The 16507-nt window shown below is 47.9% G+C and overlaps 1 protein-coding gene across 9 annotated transcripts in view; it reads right to left on the reverse strand.

The window, feature by feature from the left end:
- Positions 1–12828: 12828 nt before the first annotated feature.
- The window catches only part of MTMR4 (myotubularin related protein 4), a 133634-nt gene continuing 129955 nt past the window's right edge, over positions 12829–16507 (reverse strand). For all 9 annotated transcript variants that reach the window (XM_048823880.2, XM_048823877.2, XM_048823881.2 and 6 more), the window contains 3 exons: positions 16180–16290; positions 15639–15727; positions 12829–15203 (listed from right to left, as the gene is read on the reverse strand). In XM_048823880.2, the coding sequence (XP_048679837.2) occupies positions 15026–15203; positions 15639–15727; positions 16180–16290 (378 nt within the window). In that variant the 3' untranslated portion in view covers positions 12829–15025. The remainder of the gene's footprint in view (positions 15204–15638; positions 15728–16179; positions 16291–16507) is intronic.

Raw genomic sequence — 16507 nt, forward strand, 5'->3', positions numbered from 1 at the left:
TGTCTGAATGTGCAGGGGGGTGGGACGTGCAGGGAGAGAAGAACAGAACCCCTCTGCTTCCCCACAGGTAACAGGGGACAGGGAGAGCATGACGGCTCTGGGCTGGGTGCAGGGCCAAGGGGAGTCACTGGGCAGGGAAAACACATGGGGTGGTCACATGTCCTCCCCTTTAAATTGCATTCCTTCCATGTGGACCAAAGCTTTTTACTTAACCAGACTGTCCTTACACTGGGTCCCCTGCACACCCAGCTGTGCAAAGCACTAAGAGCTAGATTTGTCTAGCAGCTGAGGCAAGGGCTGCACGAGGAACAAAGGGGGTAATCTTGGGTTTAAGGTGTTGGGTCCAGAGCAGAGTTCTACTCCCTGCTTAGTAATGTTGAAAAGGTCACTTAACGGAGAACTTCTGGAGGCGCGGTCCAAGGCTGTGAGGGAGGCAAACTGTATGGGGTCTTAGAGAGTACAGAGGAGGAGTGGAGGAGCTGTTTGATCATATTATGGGCCTAGTGGCCTGTATTATGTAAGGTTCTTTAGTTACCCACATGGTCTTTCTGAGCTGGGGTGGTACCAGGTTAATAGCATTCCCATCCCAGCCATCTATAAAAAACTCACAATAAGCACCTCGAGCTGGAGCCAGAATGCCGACATTTACATACTACTGAGAGCCTCAAACCCCTACTCTGCTGTTGCCTAACTCTGTAGCCACCTAAGTCCCCGAAATGCTCAGTGCCCTCACTCCCATCTAAGCCCTGGTGGGATTTTCCAGCTAAGCATTCCCCCACTGATCTTTCTGGATCTGGTAGACATGCTCCGATCATGCCTCTTAGTTTGGGTGTCACAGATGAGATTGGGAGAGTGTGCATCCTAGAATAGCCAATAACCCAGTGATTTGGGGCACTCACCTGGGATGTGAGTGACCCTTTTTCAAATCCTCACTCTGGCTGATATGGAACAGGGACTTGAAACCCAGGTTTCCCACATCCCAGTTGAGCCCTAACCCCTAGATGGTATGGGGATGGGTATGCATCTCTGTCGCCTGTGGAAGCTGTTCCACTTTGTCTAAATAACTAAATATTCAGTGGGCTAGTGAGATATGGACTCTATAGCCCCAGGGCTAGGGCATACACCCGGCAGGTAGCAGACCTAAGTTCAAGTCCCTTTTCCAGAGTAGAGATTTAAAATCAGTTCTTCCAGATGAATGCTCTAACCCAGGGGTAGGCAATAATTTTCGCGGGGGGCCACTCCATGATTTTCGGTAAGTCGTCACGGGCCGCACATTTCTACTATATTAATGGAGGGAGCTCCAGGCTGGTGCAGAGTGTTGGGGTGCAAGAGAGGGTGAGGGGTGTGGGCTCTGGGATGGGGTTCTGACCTGGGGCAGGGGGTTGGGGTGAGAGAGGGGGTGCAAGGTTCAGGCTCGGGCTGGGAGGCCCTTACCATAGGTGGCTCCTGGCCGGCAGTGCAGCAGGGCTCAGGCAGGCTGCCTACATGCCGTGGCCCTATGCTGCTCCCAGAAGTGGCTGGCACGTCTCTGTGCGCCCCTTGGGGGAAGGGAGTCAGCGGGTCTCAGTGCGCTGCCCATGCCCACAAGCACTGCCCCTGCAGCTCCCATTGGCTGGTTTCTGGGCAATGGGAACTGTGAGGATGGTGCTGGGGCAGCACACGGAGCCGTCTCCCACCCGCCAGGGGCGCGCAGAGACGTGCTAGCAGCAGCCAGCTGCTTCTGGGAGCAGCGTGGGGCCACGGCAGGCAGGCAGCCTGCCTGCGCGCTCTGCTGCGGCTCGGAGTCAGAGCTTGCGGTGGGGCAGAGGAGGCCAGACAGAAATGTTATATGGGCCGGATGTGGGTGTGTCTGCCCCGTGAGAAAGGGCTGACCTGGCTTAGGCACCTAAACCCAGGAGAGGGTAGTTCCTGACTGGAGAAAGGGGCTCCTCTCATCAGCATTTCCTACGAGCTAGCTTAGGCTGCTTCCTGCTCATTTTATTGGCTTGTGATAATCCAGTTCTTAGGTACCTAACTCTCCCTGTGCACTGTATAGGGAGCTTGGGTACCTAACTCAGGGTTGTGAATTCCACTGGGCAGCAGGGCCCCTAAGTCACGTTTTGCAAAGTTTAAGGCTCAGATCCACCAGTGAACTTAGGTATTGTGATGTTCAGTGTTAACACCTAACCCCGGGAATCCACAAAGCCTATGTTAGGTACCTAGGCTCCCTGGACAGTGCCTGAGGGTGAGAGAGGCATCTGAGGAAGGGATCCACAAAAGCCAGCCTACTAGTTGGGAAGCCATCTAAGCTCACCCATGGGAGATGCTGCCAAGAGGGGTGTGTCCTAAGCCCCACCCCCTCTCACAGTTCAGCTCTTCACTTCAGGCTGCCAAGAAGCACCGATCTCTGATTGAGCCCCACACCCAGGATCCCCTCTCCTGGAGTCAGGCAGATGGGGTGTCTCTTCTTGAGAGAATAGCTTAAGCATTTGCTTAACTCCACCCACTAGCTGGGGATGGGGAGATGAGCCCTTGAGCCCAGTGGTTAGGTACCCCACTTCCATTGCCCCCTCTGTCTGATGAGAAGGGATTTGAACAGGGGTTCCCCACCTCTCAGACGAGTGCCCTAACCCCCAGCCTATAGAGTCAGTCTCATTCTTTCTCTAGCCCAATTATTATTTAATAAAAAGTAGAACAGCTTCAACAAAAATGATGGAGACACCCCCACATCAGACTGTCCCATAGTCCAGTGGCTCGGAGTCCCCAACTCTGAGAGACATCGAATGCTGTCTGCAATGTTTGGAGAGGCTAGCCTGGAGAGCGTGAAACCACTCTTCTGTTAGAGAGATGCCAGAAGCTCCTGGCGGCCAGGCTCTATTATATGTTAAAAAGAAAGGAAATTGACCCAGAAAATTTTGTTATAATAGTGCTAAATTGCTGCTGCCCTACAGGGCTGCTGCTCCCTGTATGTTCCAGGAATTCGGGATTTCAAAACCCTAAAGGGTTAGAAAGCATGATAAACAATGTTTAATATTGTGCTAGTTAAAACACAGGTTTGTCCTGAGTACAGAGGTCTGTCACATTTGAAAATGTTACAGTTAACCACGTCACGCTAACATGTTCCAAACATGAGTGTCCCTGTCAGCACTTAGGGCACAATCCTCTTTAACATGGTGCTTCTTTATAGATTATAAGGCCACGAGTGCCCATTCAGATCCCCGGAGTCTAGTCTCACCTCCTACATAACGAAGGCCATCGTTTTTCTTTCAGTGAGTACTGTATCCATCCCATAATCCCAGTTTAACTGGAAGTTATTTAAAGACTCCAAGTGATGGAGAATCCACCACATCTCTAGCTCAGTTGTTCCAATGGTTCATTGACAAATTGTACCTTATTTTTAGATTGAATTTGTCTAACTTCAGCTTCTAGCCCTTGGACCTTGTTCTGCCTTTGTCTGCTAGATTACAGAGCTCTCCCACTACCCACATCTTCTTATGTAGTTACTTATCAGCTATGATCAAGTCACTTAACTATCTCTTTCATAAGCTAAATAGATTGTGCTTCTTTAGTCTCTCACATAACACAGATTTTCCAGACTTCAAATCCTTTTCATAGAATCATAGAATATCAGGGTTGGAAGGGACCTCAGGAGGTCAACTAGTCCAACCCCTGCTCAAAGCAGGACCAATCACCAGCTAAATCATCCCAGCCAGGGCTTTGTCAAGCCTGACCTTAAAAACCTCTAGGGAAGGAGATTCCACCACTTCCCTAAGTAACGCATTCCAGTGTTTCACCACCCTCCTAGTGAAATAGTTTTTCCTAATATCCAATCTAAACCTCCCCCACTGCAACTTGAGACCATTACTCCTCGTTCTGTCATCAGCTACCACGGAGAACAGTCTAGATCCATCCTCTTTGGAACCCGCCTTCAGATAGTTGAAGGCTGCTATCAAATCCCCCCTCACTCTTCTCTTCTGCAGGCTAAACAATCCCAGCTCCCTCAGCCTCTCCTCATAACTCATGTGTTCCAGACCCCTAATCATTTTTGTTGCCCTTCGCTGGACTCTCTCCAATTTATCCACATCCTTCTTGAAGTGTGGGGCCCAAAACTGGACACAGTACTCCAGATGAGGCCTCACCAATGTCGAATAGAGGGGAACGATCACGTCCCTCGATCTGCTGGCAATGCCCCTACTTCTACAGCCCAAAATGTCACTGGCCTGCTTGGCAACAAGGGCACACTGTTGACTCATATCCAGCTTCTCGTCCACTGTAACCCCTTTTAACTCAGTTCTTGCCACAGTATCTATAGGATTGGCAGAATTTGATTTTTTTGTTGAAATTTCAATATAGATTTTATTTTTTTAATTTTTAACAATTTTAATTTGTACAGTTGTGGGAAATGAAGGGCAGGTAAGGTCGGGGTTAGGACAGCCCTGAGAGCTGGGCTCCCTGCGTGGCCATGGGGTCCAAGACACCTGGACACAAGGTGCAGAGGAGGCTGTGGTCCTGCTCTCGCAGAGTAGACACCCCCAGTCAACGCTGCAAGGAAGAGGATGAGCCCCTGGCCGTGGGGGAAGCCACCCCACAGCTAAGCAGTTTCTGCTCAGGGATACCCCGCTGCACTGTGGCGGGTGAGTGAGTGAGCTCGGCCTTGGCAGCAGGGCTGCAGAGGGCTCTTCGCATGGACTCAGAGCCAGTGATGCTACATCCTGGCAGACACAAGATGAGGGCAAAGGCTGCAGTCCTGGGAGGGCACAACAGAGATGCCTGGCCAGAATGAGGATAGTGACCTGTTCTTGGCCAAATGCTATGCAATATCTTTATCAATGATAGGGAAGAAAAAAATCATTATTGGTAAAGTTTGCAGCAGACACAAACATTGCTGGAGTGGTAAACACCTTTTAAGGCTAGGGCTGTTACAAAGTCCAGTCTGGATTGTTTGGTATACTGGGCTCCCTTAAAGAATACGCATTTTAATGCAGCTAAATCGAGTCGTGCATCTAGGAATTAAGAATGGAATCATAGAATCATAGAATATAAGGGTTGGAAGGGACCCCAGAAGGTCATCTAGTCCAACCCCCTGCTCGAAGCAGGACCAATTCCCAGTTAAATCATCCCAGCCAGGGCTTTGTCAAGCCTGACCTTAAAAACCTCTAAGGAAGGAGATTCTACCACCTCCCTAGGTAACGCATTCCAGTGTTTCACCACCCTCTTAGTGAAAAAGTTTTTCCTAATATCCAATCTAAACCTCCCCCACTGCAACTTGAGACCATTACTCCTCGTTCTGTCATCTGCTACCATTGAGAACAGTCTAGAGCCATCCTCTTTGGAACCCCCTTTCAGGTAGTTGAAAGCAGCTATCAAATCCCCCCTCATTCTTCTCTTCTGCAGGCTAAACAATCCCAGCTCCCTCAGCCTCTCCTCATAACTCATGTGTTCCAGTCCCCTAATCATTTTTGTTGCCCTTCGCTGGACTCTCTCCAATTTATCCACATCCTTCTTGTAGTGTGGGACCCAAAACTGGACACAGTACTCCAGATGAGGCCTCACCAATGTCGAATAGAGGGGAACGATCACGTCCCTCGATCTGCTCGCTATGCCCCTACTTATACATCCCAAAATGCCATTGGCCTTCTTGGCAACAAGGGCACACTGCTGACTCATATCCAGCTTCTCGTCCACTGTCACCCCTAGGTCCTTTTCCGCAGAACTGCTGCCTAGCCATTCGGTCCCTAGTCTGTAGCTGTGCATTGGGTTCTTCCGTCCTAAGTGCAGGACCCTGCACTTATCCTTATTGAACCTCATCAGATTTCTTTTGGCCCAATCCTCCAATTTGTCTAGGTCTTTCTGTATCCTATCCCTCCCCCCAAGCTTATCTACCACTCCTCCCAGTTTAGTATCATCCGCAAATTTGATGAGAGTGCAATCTACACCATCCTCCAGATCATTTATGAAGATATTGAACAAAACCGGCCCCAGGACCGACCCTTGGGGCACTCCACTTGACACCGGCTGCCAACTAGACATGGAGCCATTGATCACTACCCGTTGAGCCCGACAATCTAGCCAGCTTTCTACCCACCTTATAGTGCATTCATCCAGCCCATACTTCCTTAACTTGCTGACAAGAATACTGTGGGAGACCGTGTCAAAAGCTTTGCTAAAGTCAAGAAACAATACATCCACTGCTTTCCCTTCATCCACAGAACCAGTAATCTCATCATAAAAGGCAATTAGATTAGTCAGGCATGACCTTCCCTTGGTGAATCCATGCTGGCTGTTCCTGATCACTTTCCTCTCATGCAAGTGCTTCAGGATTGATTCTTTGAGGACCTGCTCCATGATTTTTCCAGGGACTGAGGTGAGGCTGACTGGCCTGTAGTTCCCAGGATCCTCCTTCTTCCCTTTTTTAAAGATTGGCACTACATTAGCCTTTTTCCAGTCATCCAGGACTTCCCCCGTTCGCCACGAGTTTTCAAAGATAATGGCCAATGGCTCTGCAATCACAGCCGCCAATTCCTTCAGCACTCTCGGATGCAACTCGTCCGGCCCCATGGACTTGTGCACGTCCAGCTTTTCTAAATAGTCCCTAACCACCTCTATCTCCACAGAGGGCTGGCCATCTCTTCCCCATTTTGCGATGCCCAGCGCAGCAGTCTGGGAGCTGACCTTGTTAGTGAAAACAGAGGCAAAAAAAGCATTGAGTACATTAGCTTTTTCCACATCCTCTGTCACTAGGTTGCCTCCCTCATTCAGTAAGAATCATATGCGAGGAGACTGCATTTTGGAAAGTAGAGACTGTGAAAGGACAAGGACTGTGAGGATAAGCCCCTGGCTGTGGAGGCCACCTGCCTATTAAATGGCTCCAGCCCTCCATGGCCAGGGGCTCATCACTGCAGGTGTGTGTGTGTGTGGGGGGGTGTGCGCGCGTGTCGCATGCCGTCCATCCGTACCACCAGGACTGCACCCTGCCCTGCACCTTCCACCTGCAGGCATTCAGTGTCACCGGCCTTGTGGCCATGCCAGACAGCCCTCTGCAGCTCCACGGTCACTCCCCTGACAGCAGGGCTGTAGCCAGCTCTCCGCAGGGCTGGTGATACCCAAGACCTGCACATGCCAGGTGCGCTGGATTCTTTTTGGGGGGTAGGGGTGGTGGGGGGGTTCAGTGTGTCAGCTGAAATTGACATTTATGATACCTGCAATTTAAATCAAATTCTGTCAAGCCTAAGGTCCAGTAATGCTGTATAAAGAGATAATACCACCTCTCATACATATTCAAGGATTTAATTTTCTCTGCCAGCCATATCACACCATCACTCTTAAAGTCCTTTCAGTGTCTCTACTTTCCAAAATGGAGTCTCCTCGCATATGATTCCATTCTTAATTCCTAGATGCACGACTCGATTTAGCTGCATTAAAATGCGTATTCTTTAAGGGAGCCCAGTATACCAAACAATCCAGACTGGACTTTGTAACAGCCCTAGCCTTAAAAGGTGTTTACCACTCCAGCAATGTTTGTGTCTGCTGCAAACTTTACCAATAATGATTTTTTTCTTCCCTATCATTGATAAAGATATTGCATAGCATTTGGCCAAGAACAGGTCACTAGAAAGACCCCAACTGGGTAACGATTCCCCATGTACAAAGCTTATGCTCAAATAAATTGGTTAGTCTAAGGTGCTACAAGTACTCCTTTTCTTTTTGCATGTACAATTAGTTTTTGAGATCAGCTAGCTAGTTTTTAATCCATTTCATATATCTACACTGATTTTGTGTAATGCTAATTTTTAGTCAGAATATCGTGCAGTACTAAGTCAAATGCCTTAGAGATGATTAAGTGCATCATGTCGACACTGTTACCTTTGTCAATCAAATTTGCAATCTCAAAAAAAATCAAGCTTGTTTGGCAAGATCTGCTTCTCATAAAAGCATGTCGATTGGCATTATTTACGCTGCCATCCTTTAATTCTTTACTGATTGTATCCCATTTCAGCCTTTCCATGATTTTGCCTGGGATCAGTGTCGGGCTTCCTGTTCTATAGTTAGGTTTCAGAGTAACAGCCGTGTTAGTCTGTATTCGCAAAAAGAAAAGGAGGACTTGTGGCACCTTAGAGACTAACCAATTTATTTGAGCATGAGCTTTCGTGAGCTACAGCTCACTTCATCGGATGCATTCAGTTGAAAATACAGAAGATGTTTTTATACACACAGACCATGAAAAAATGGGTGTTTATCACTACAAAAGGTTTTCTCTCCCTCTCCCCCCCCACTCTCCTGCTGGTAATAGCTTATCTAAAGTGATCACTCTCCTTACAATGTGTATGATAATCAAGGTGGGCCATTGAGAAAACCTGGATTTGTGCTGGAAAGGGGTGGGGGTGGGGAGAAAACCTGGATTTGTGCTGGAAAAGGGGGGGTGGGGAGAAAACCTGGATTTGTGCTGGAAATGGCCCACCTTGATTATCATACGCATTGTAAGGAGAGTGATCACTTTAGATAAGCTATTACCAGCGGGGGGGGGGGGAAGAGAAAACCTTTTGTAGTGATAAACACCCATTTTTTCATGGTCTGTGTGTATAAAAACATCTTCTGTATTTTCCACAGTGTGCATCCGATGAAGTGAGCCGTAGCTCACGAAAGCTTATGCTCAAATAAATTGGTTAGTCTCTAAGGTGCCACAAGTCCTCCTTTTCTTTTTGTCCTATAGTTAGTTACCCAGGTCATCCCATCAGTACTAACTGAGCTTTTTTCCAGATCTCTGGAGATGCCCCAATTTCCAAGGTTTGTTAAATATCAACATCATTCGTACAGAGGGCTCATCAGCTAAGTTTTTTAAAACTCTTGGGAGTGCGCTATCTAGCCCTACACTTCTAAAATGTTTAACAGCCTCCCTAGTTATTATTGGAATAGAAAGTATTTCATTATCACTATGAATATATCAACCAGGCTCTTTCCTAATATGTTAGTTAACAGGTTTTCTAACACAATGCATTTTTCTATTGTAGATAAAGCCAAACATGAGAAAAAACAAAAGAACTGTTCAGTTAAGATCTTTCTCTATAATGCCAAAAAGAATATGAGTGTGATAAGAAAAAACAAACCACAAGCTTACGAAAACCAGGAAATGCACAGGCAAGGTGCTGCTTCACAGACCTGAACTCTACCTTTTTAGGGATGGCAAGAAGAATTGGAAACATCACAGTATCTTTCTCCCCTAACATTTCTCTGGCCCTATCTCTAGTCGGACTCCTATTCATGAAGTCCGACAGCCTTTGGACCTCAATGTGACCTGTGTAACAGCACTGACGGATTACACTGGCAATCATGCTGCCTCTCCTTATTTCCAACCTCACTATCACAACACTGCATTAGGGAATTTCCTGCAATTTAGGTAAATATTCCCCACTCGCAAAAGAACGATAAGGGGTACTGCCATCACCGTGGGGGTCGGGTTAAGGATGGGTGGTTATAGTGTGTGAGAAGTAGAACTCTAACTGCACTTCTTAGTTTTCATAAGTTTGTGGTGTATTTTTTTTCTGGTAACTAAGATTCTTTTGGGGATTTGTAAAGAGACCTTAACTGAGTGTTTCCTGGTTTTTTAATGCTGCGCGTTTGACGTCTCACATTCAGGAAGGGCCAAAATGTGCTACAGCATTACTGGCTTAAAACAGACACCACTATTGGACCTGATCCTGCTGAGAGGTTCTTCAACGCCCCCATGCTGCACTTTGCAGGGTTAGACACTGCCTGGGTTTCAGAAGCATTTGATCTCTAAGAAACTTTGCCAGTGTAAATGGAACTGTACCTGCTCAATGATTGCTACTGTAGAGCAAGCATCTGCATGATGCTGAACTAGACTAGGATAACACTACATTAGTGTTGATTTCCTGGGACCCTTCTAAGGAGGAATTGTGTCTTGAGGCTATCCCAGGGTATGTCTACGCTGTAGTTAAAAACCTAAGGGTGGCCTGTGCCAGCTGTTTCACACGCGGTTTAATTACATAGAATCATAGAATATAAGGGTTGGAAGGGACCCCAGAAGGTCATCTAGTCCAACCCCCTGCTCGAAGCAGGACCAATTCCCAGTTAAATCATCCCAGTCAGGGCTTTGTCAAGCCTGACCTTAAAAACCTCTAAGGAAGGAGATTCTATCACCTCCCTAGGTAACGCATTCCAGTGTTTCACCACCCTCTTAGTGAAAAAGTTTTTCCTAATATCCAATCTAAACCTCCCCCACATTTGAGCTCAGGCTACAACCTGGGCTCCAGGATCTGTGGTGGGAAGGGCCTGGGCCTGAAGGTCTATACCACAATTAAAACAACCCCTTGGCCCAAGCCAGAGTTAGCCGTGGGTGTCTAATTACAGTGTAGGCGTAACCTCCCTGGGTACAATGGTAAAAAAAAAAAAACAAAAAACAAACCATCTGTAGGTGGGTTTCTTCAGCACAGACACACTGCAGATCTTTCCCATTACAGAGTCAGTGAGCGAGCATGAGGCTGGCTCTCCTGCTAGTGTTCTCCTCATTCAGAGGGGACAAAACGAAGATACCCACTAGTTAGTAAAATTCCACGGCCCTGTTCATGAGAGGAAGGGACTCCTGTGTTCTGGCTAAATTCCAAGTCCCTAGTTACGTTCTGTATCCCTCAATTCCTCCTGCATTTTCAATAGGATACAGACGTTTTCACTTCCAGTCCTAACTTCTTGTATAACGCTGCCGTGCACATTTAAACGAATTCTGTGGAACTGCAGGAAGAAGTAAGGTAGGCACAATGCGATTTGTGAGTTGGAGTTTAGCTGTGTTTTGCTCAGAGGGGACCACAGCAATTCCAGTGTGTTCTCTTTGTTTGCAGGGGTCAGACAATGATTATAGTGATCCCTCACTTTATAATCTGTTACATTTATATGAAGTGCTCCGAGATACTGCGAACAGAAAAGGAGGACTTGTGGCACCTTAGAGACTAACTAGCTCACGAAAGCTCATGCTCAAATAAATTGGTTAGTCTCTAAGGTGCCACAAGTCCTCCTTTTCTTTTTGCGAATACAGACTAACACGGCTGCTACTCTGAAACCTGAGATACTGTGGGCGCTGTGGGAATACAAAGAGCTCACTACTAGCACTCCTGAGAAGATTTCTGATACTAGAGGGCTCTCTCATCTAGCAAAGTCATAACAAGACCCAGTGGCTGGAATCTGAAGCTAGACAAATTCAAACTGGCAATCAGGTGCAAACTTGTAATAAGAAGGGTCAGGGTACAGTTTACCTGGGACAGGGTGGATCCTCAACGACTCCATGAATCTTGACATTGAGGCTAGGCTGAAGGGCCAAATCCATTTGCTGTGGATGTGGATCTTAACTACAGTTTCTGCTAAGAATTTTTCATACCAGCCTGGAGCCCACAGCTTGGCCTGGGCCATGGGGGCTGGCTAACAGAGAACAATACATGGCTAAGAGAAAGCTGCGGTAAACAGATAACCTTGTGTGTTTCAAGTCAGTAAACAGAGTCAGCATAACTCCGGATGTAATTGGGCATCCTTATTGTGAGTTATAGACACATGAAGCGCTGAGAAGGGCCTCACGGTTACTCCCTAATGCAGGGAGGAGATAGTGGTACAATACCCCTCAGATCCCAGACAGAGTTCGGGGAGAGGCCTAATATGATTGACATGAGTTATGACACCCTCCCCTCACAGATGTATGCAAATCCTAGCCCACAGAAATGCAAGGGTAAACTTATAAACAATTGTTAATGTTAAATACTAATTACTGCTCTTTTGCTTTAAATCTCCAGGAATGTATCTGTTGGTCAACTGGGAAAGCTGCTGCCTCATCCCCCTGGACCCCAAAATTAGGATTTAACCTATACACTTTAATAGACATAGTTTGGGGGTAATTACCTCTGTGTCAGCAATATATTAATTTGGGCCATGGGCAGAACCATTATGTAATCTTTTAGACCACTGGCTTATTGTGCTTATCTTGTCTTGCTGCTAGAACCTATCCAGGGGCTTGGGAAAACCCATCCCCGTCGCTTCTCTCCACCCAGTGAGCACCAAATCTATTGTAATTAATTGTTCTGCAGTGTCTCTGAGCCTAATAAGCAAAGTGACACTCCGCCAGTGCTGTGCGTAATAAACTCCTGTGCTTGACTCTACACGGTGTGAATTACTGTTCTTTCCCAACCAGAAGTAAAGGGTTTGATGCAGGAATTGCTGGGTGACATTCTCTCACTTGTGTTATACAGGAGGTCAGACTAGATCATCAAAACAATCCCTTCTTGCCTTAACAACTGTGACTCTGCCATAGAGGAGCACTGCTGACTCCCAGGTGTTTGAGGGAAGTGCACTGGGTTGCCACCTTGCTCACTCAGCGACTCACGAGTCACAGGCAAGTGGAGCGCTGAATGTAGTTCTTTCTGTTCTGCCCAATACGCTGGGTGTCAGGCTAAGGGAAGATCCAGGCACTGATCTGGTTATGTGGGAGCCAGAGGAACCACCCCTGCCTGGGGGAGGTGGGGAGAGATAAGCTAATGGGACTCGCTTCCAGGCAGAAGTGTAGCAAGCATGCTGGTCAGGAGCAGGTGAACTCTCCATACTAGCACTGGGATGAAGGGAATCTCCTCACCCAGCCACTAAGGGGATACACAGGAGAGGGCGCCTATGCATTCCTGGGGGCAGAAAGACAGGATCTTAGTGGGTCTGACAGGAGAGAGGCAGTGTGGCTTGGTGGAAGTGCAAGAGCATGGCCTTAGTTTGACTTTTTGCCCTACCGCAGCTGTCTCGGGAGATTTTTATCTAAAATGAAAAAAGAGCAGAATCCAGACTAAAGAACGGGGCCAAACACAGCGGCACTAATATAGAGATTTTATTTCAAATGTATTGAGTCTTACAGCACATTGTTCGTCACAACGCTACTGAACTGACTTGGAGGTTTTGGCCAGCATATTGTGACACTGACACCCGCAAGAGCTGAAAGCAGTTTAGATTAACCACGTCTGAATCCAAATGTCCAGGAATATGGGCCCTGACTCTCTGCTGCCTTATTGCTTGCAGTCACTTCCACTTGTGGAAAGTGAGGCCAAATCGGAATTGTGCCCTCACCAGGGGATCAGTGCCTTACACCCACTCTCCTCCACAGGGGGAAATAATGCAAGGTACAAGGCAGGGGAGAATCAGAAGTATGACATCTCTCTCTCTCCCCCTTGTTGTTTGCTCCCAGTATGGAACAGCAAAACAGTCTGAGCAGATACAGTCTCTTAAGATGATGCTAGCTTTGTTTTCACTATTGGAAACCAGAGAGGCTGAAATGTAAAAGTGCAGAAAATGAATTTGTTTTTTTTACTCCTTCCACTGAAATTTGAAAACCACTGGGTTTTGCAAATAGAACTGGGAGGTCAGAATATGGTTTGAATAGCCTAGTGTTTGTCTGGTTATTTACTAGATAGGGAGGACTCATATCCCCCCAGCCTCCCAATGTGGAGTCTTAAGTAGGGTATCTGTGGTCTATTTATTTGGAGAAAAAAAAATTTACCCAGCTATAAAAAATGCCCATGGTTCCACACTCTTTCCTTTGCACCCACCAGCTCTCCAGATTTCTCAGGAACCAAGTATCAAACACGGCTCACAAGGATCCAAGAAAACAGCAGAAGCTTAATCTTGTAACTCACGTCTTCCTAAGCTTGTACCCTAGTGAGCGCTCCTTAAAATGAGCTGGGATGCTTGGTATGTAGCATATGGAAGCAATAGAGAGGCAATAACTACAGATTTCAAAATGGGTGACTCTAGAAGTTATGGCTTCTGTACGGCAGACAGGAAAGGAAGTCAAGTCCAAGAGGAACTTTTAAGTGGTGTTGGAATGAACCAGAGACTGTTTCTGTCGTGTAGTAGGGGCAGATGTTGCACGTCATGCCCATCACTGTATCTTTTGGTTAAGTGCCACATTAGAGTGAAAAAAACAGACTGTAGAGTCTCTGTTGGCCAGCTTTCTCCCCACCCCCAATTTGGTATCTCTGCTTCATTCTCCCTTCTTCGGGTTACATTAAGTGCACAGAAATATATATAGCAGCATTTGGACTGAAACCTTCACGCACAGCAGACAGCATGTTCCAGGAGGTCAAATGACACCCTGCGGCCGACCCTCAAGGTGCCCAGTTCTCAGGATAAAGAGCAACAGGAAAAGGAGGAGATGGAAGCAGCAAGGGGGAGAAGGAGCAGCACAGGAACACGAGTTACGTTTCCATCCCGGGGCAGAATCAGGGCCATTCCTGTGCTAGCACCAGGCTGTGACACTGCGAGAAACTAGAAGTAGACAGGCAGAGCAAGAAGAGAACAAACCATTCTCCCCTCTCCCCACACAGTACTGCAGGCGATAGTCTAGTCTAGTGCATTCACCACTCTCTGCAGGACCTGGACATTGGCAGAGATCTGCTTGGCCTTGCAGAGAAGCCCCATCTTGTCTTCAGAGAGAAGGAATTCCTTTTCCGCATCCAAGAGAAGGTTAACCCAGGGATTGCTAATAAGGTCAGACCCCTCATCCACAAAGCCAGCCTGCATATCAAACTCCATGGAGAGAGAAGCAGCGGCACCTCTAGGCTGAGCCTTTCCGAAGGGACACAGAGGACAGAGGTACCATTCAGAATCCACCCTCTTCATTCTTGTATAATGCAAACTGCCTTTCGAAGGGTGGAAAGAAGAGCTTGATTCTAAACATACCTTTCTATTGCTTTGGGGGTACTTGTACAGGCAGTCTCTGTGAAAGCATCACTTTCCAATCCACAGGAGAAAGAGATTGTAGTCTCCTATTTAGCCCTAGGTTGTCAGACCAGCATATAAGTACACTGGTACCAAGATGGGCCCACTGTATTGTCTTATCTCAATTCCTCTGCTTCAGACGGATATGGGATCAAGGAGGATTGCTGAAGACACTGCATTTGAGTTTGGTGTTCAAATGCTGCACCAAAGACCTTCACGATTCCAGTGGAGGCAGAGCTGTCCTTCAAATCTGTGAGCAAAAAGGCTTGGCATGGACAGCGTCCCTGTCTGGCATTCAACTGGAAGCTGTGGCGATGGGTTTCTTCAGGTGTTGGCTCATGAGCTCCCTAGCACGAGACACCTGGATGTGATCGTAACACGAGTTGCAGACAAGGACTGGGTCGTAGAGCTGCTGATCAGGAATGGGCAGCTTCAGATGGCAGCAGCCAGCACAGAACACATTCCCACAATTCCTGTTAAGGGGTAATAAAAACAGAGAGCAGTGACACAGTGACAACTCCATAAAGAAGGCGGCCTTGTCTAGACTGGGGGAGTCTAGGGCCAAACACAACCAGCGTGTTCTTGAAGACGTTCAGTCCTGTCTGCACTGATGTTCGACTACGTGGGAGTTGAGATGTTAGCTGACATGTTTTTAAACATCATCTGCATTTCTAATGTTGACACGGCCAGAGGGAGGGTCAGAGACCCCAGGACAACAGCAATAACAAAGACAGAGGGTCAGGGACTCCAGAGGGAGCGTGTGCAAGGGTGGCTGGATGGAGAAAGGGAGGCTCAGTGATCCTGCGCTGGGGGCCTACGGAGACGGAGCAGGAAGAGCAGAGACTCGGCTGGTGGGGGAGGAGATGGGAAAGAACAGGGGAGATGTGCAGGAGGCGGCTGAGTTTTACCTGCAGTGGTGCCTCCGCTTGGCTATCCAGAATTCACAGTCACAGTGAAAGCAGTGGGAGGCCATGTGGTCTGGAACCCAGCGTGTGACCTGCGGAAAATAAGAGTCTTCATCAGCACCTCACCCCAGGAGCCTGTAACAGCTTGCGAAGCAATACCATTGAGACTGGACCGTGGGTCCCAGTGCGAAACTGGGCCGTAAAACACTGACCCATGCGGTTGGTCTGCAGAGCAGCTGGCCGCTTTGCTTCCCGGCCACCAGGTCAACCGGCTGCCTGTATGGGGTTGACAAGGCATGGAGCCACAGCCTAGCGAGCCCGCACCTCACCTAGCACCAACGGACACGGAACTGCTCCCAGGAAAGCCTGCAGCCCATCCTGAGACAGCCTCCCTCGCAAAGAAAGCACAGAGCCAATCCTGCCATGTGTCACCACCTTGCACAACCGGAACGGCTGCTCTGAGCCTAGATCCCACCCTGCCTGGTAGCATCTATCAGACAGACAAAGCCCACCTTGCTACATATGTAGCTGTACACGGATGTACCTCAGTCTCCTTCTTATCAACAGGCTCCCAGCTTGCTTCAGACAGGCAGTCCTCACTGTGATCAGAGTAGAAGTCCTCAGTGTCACTGCTGTCCGATTCCTTTAGACAGGTCTGCAGAGAGAAAGCCAAAGTCACAAAAGTCATCAGCTCCTTCCAGCACAGACTCAACGTGGAGTCCCCTCCCACCCCACTCAGAATGGCTCCTGAAGGAGCAAGTGGCACTGGTGCTCCCCAGCTCAGGAAGCAAAGGGCAGGGAAATAAAGGAAGATTGGATGAAGGAATCCTTGGGTACTAGGAGAGTGAAGGCCAGGAGGAGGCGGTGTCTAG

Source organism: Caretta caretta, chromosome 17 (assembly GCF_965140235.1).
Source record: "Caretta caretta isolate rCarCar2 chromosome 17, rCarCar1.hap1, whole genome shotgun sequence".
Taxonomy (NCBI): domain Eukaryota; kingdom Metazoa; phylum Chordata; order Testudines; family Cheloniidae; genus Caretta; species Caretta caretta.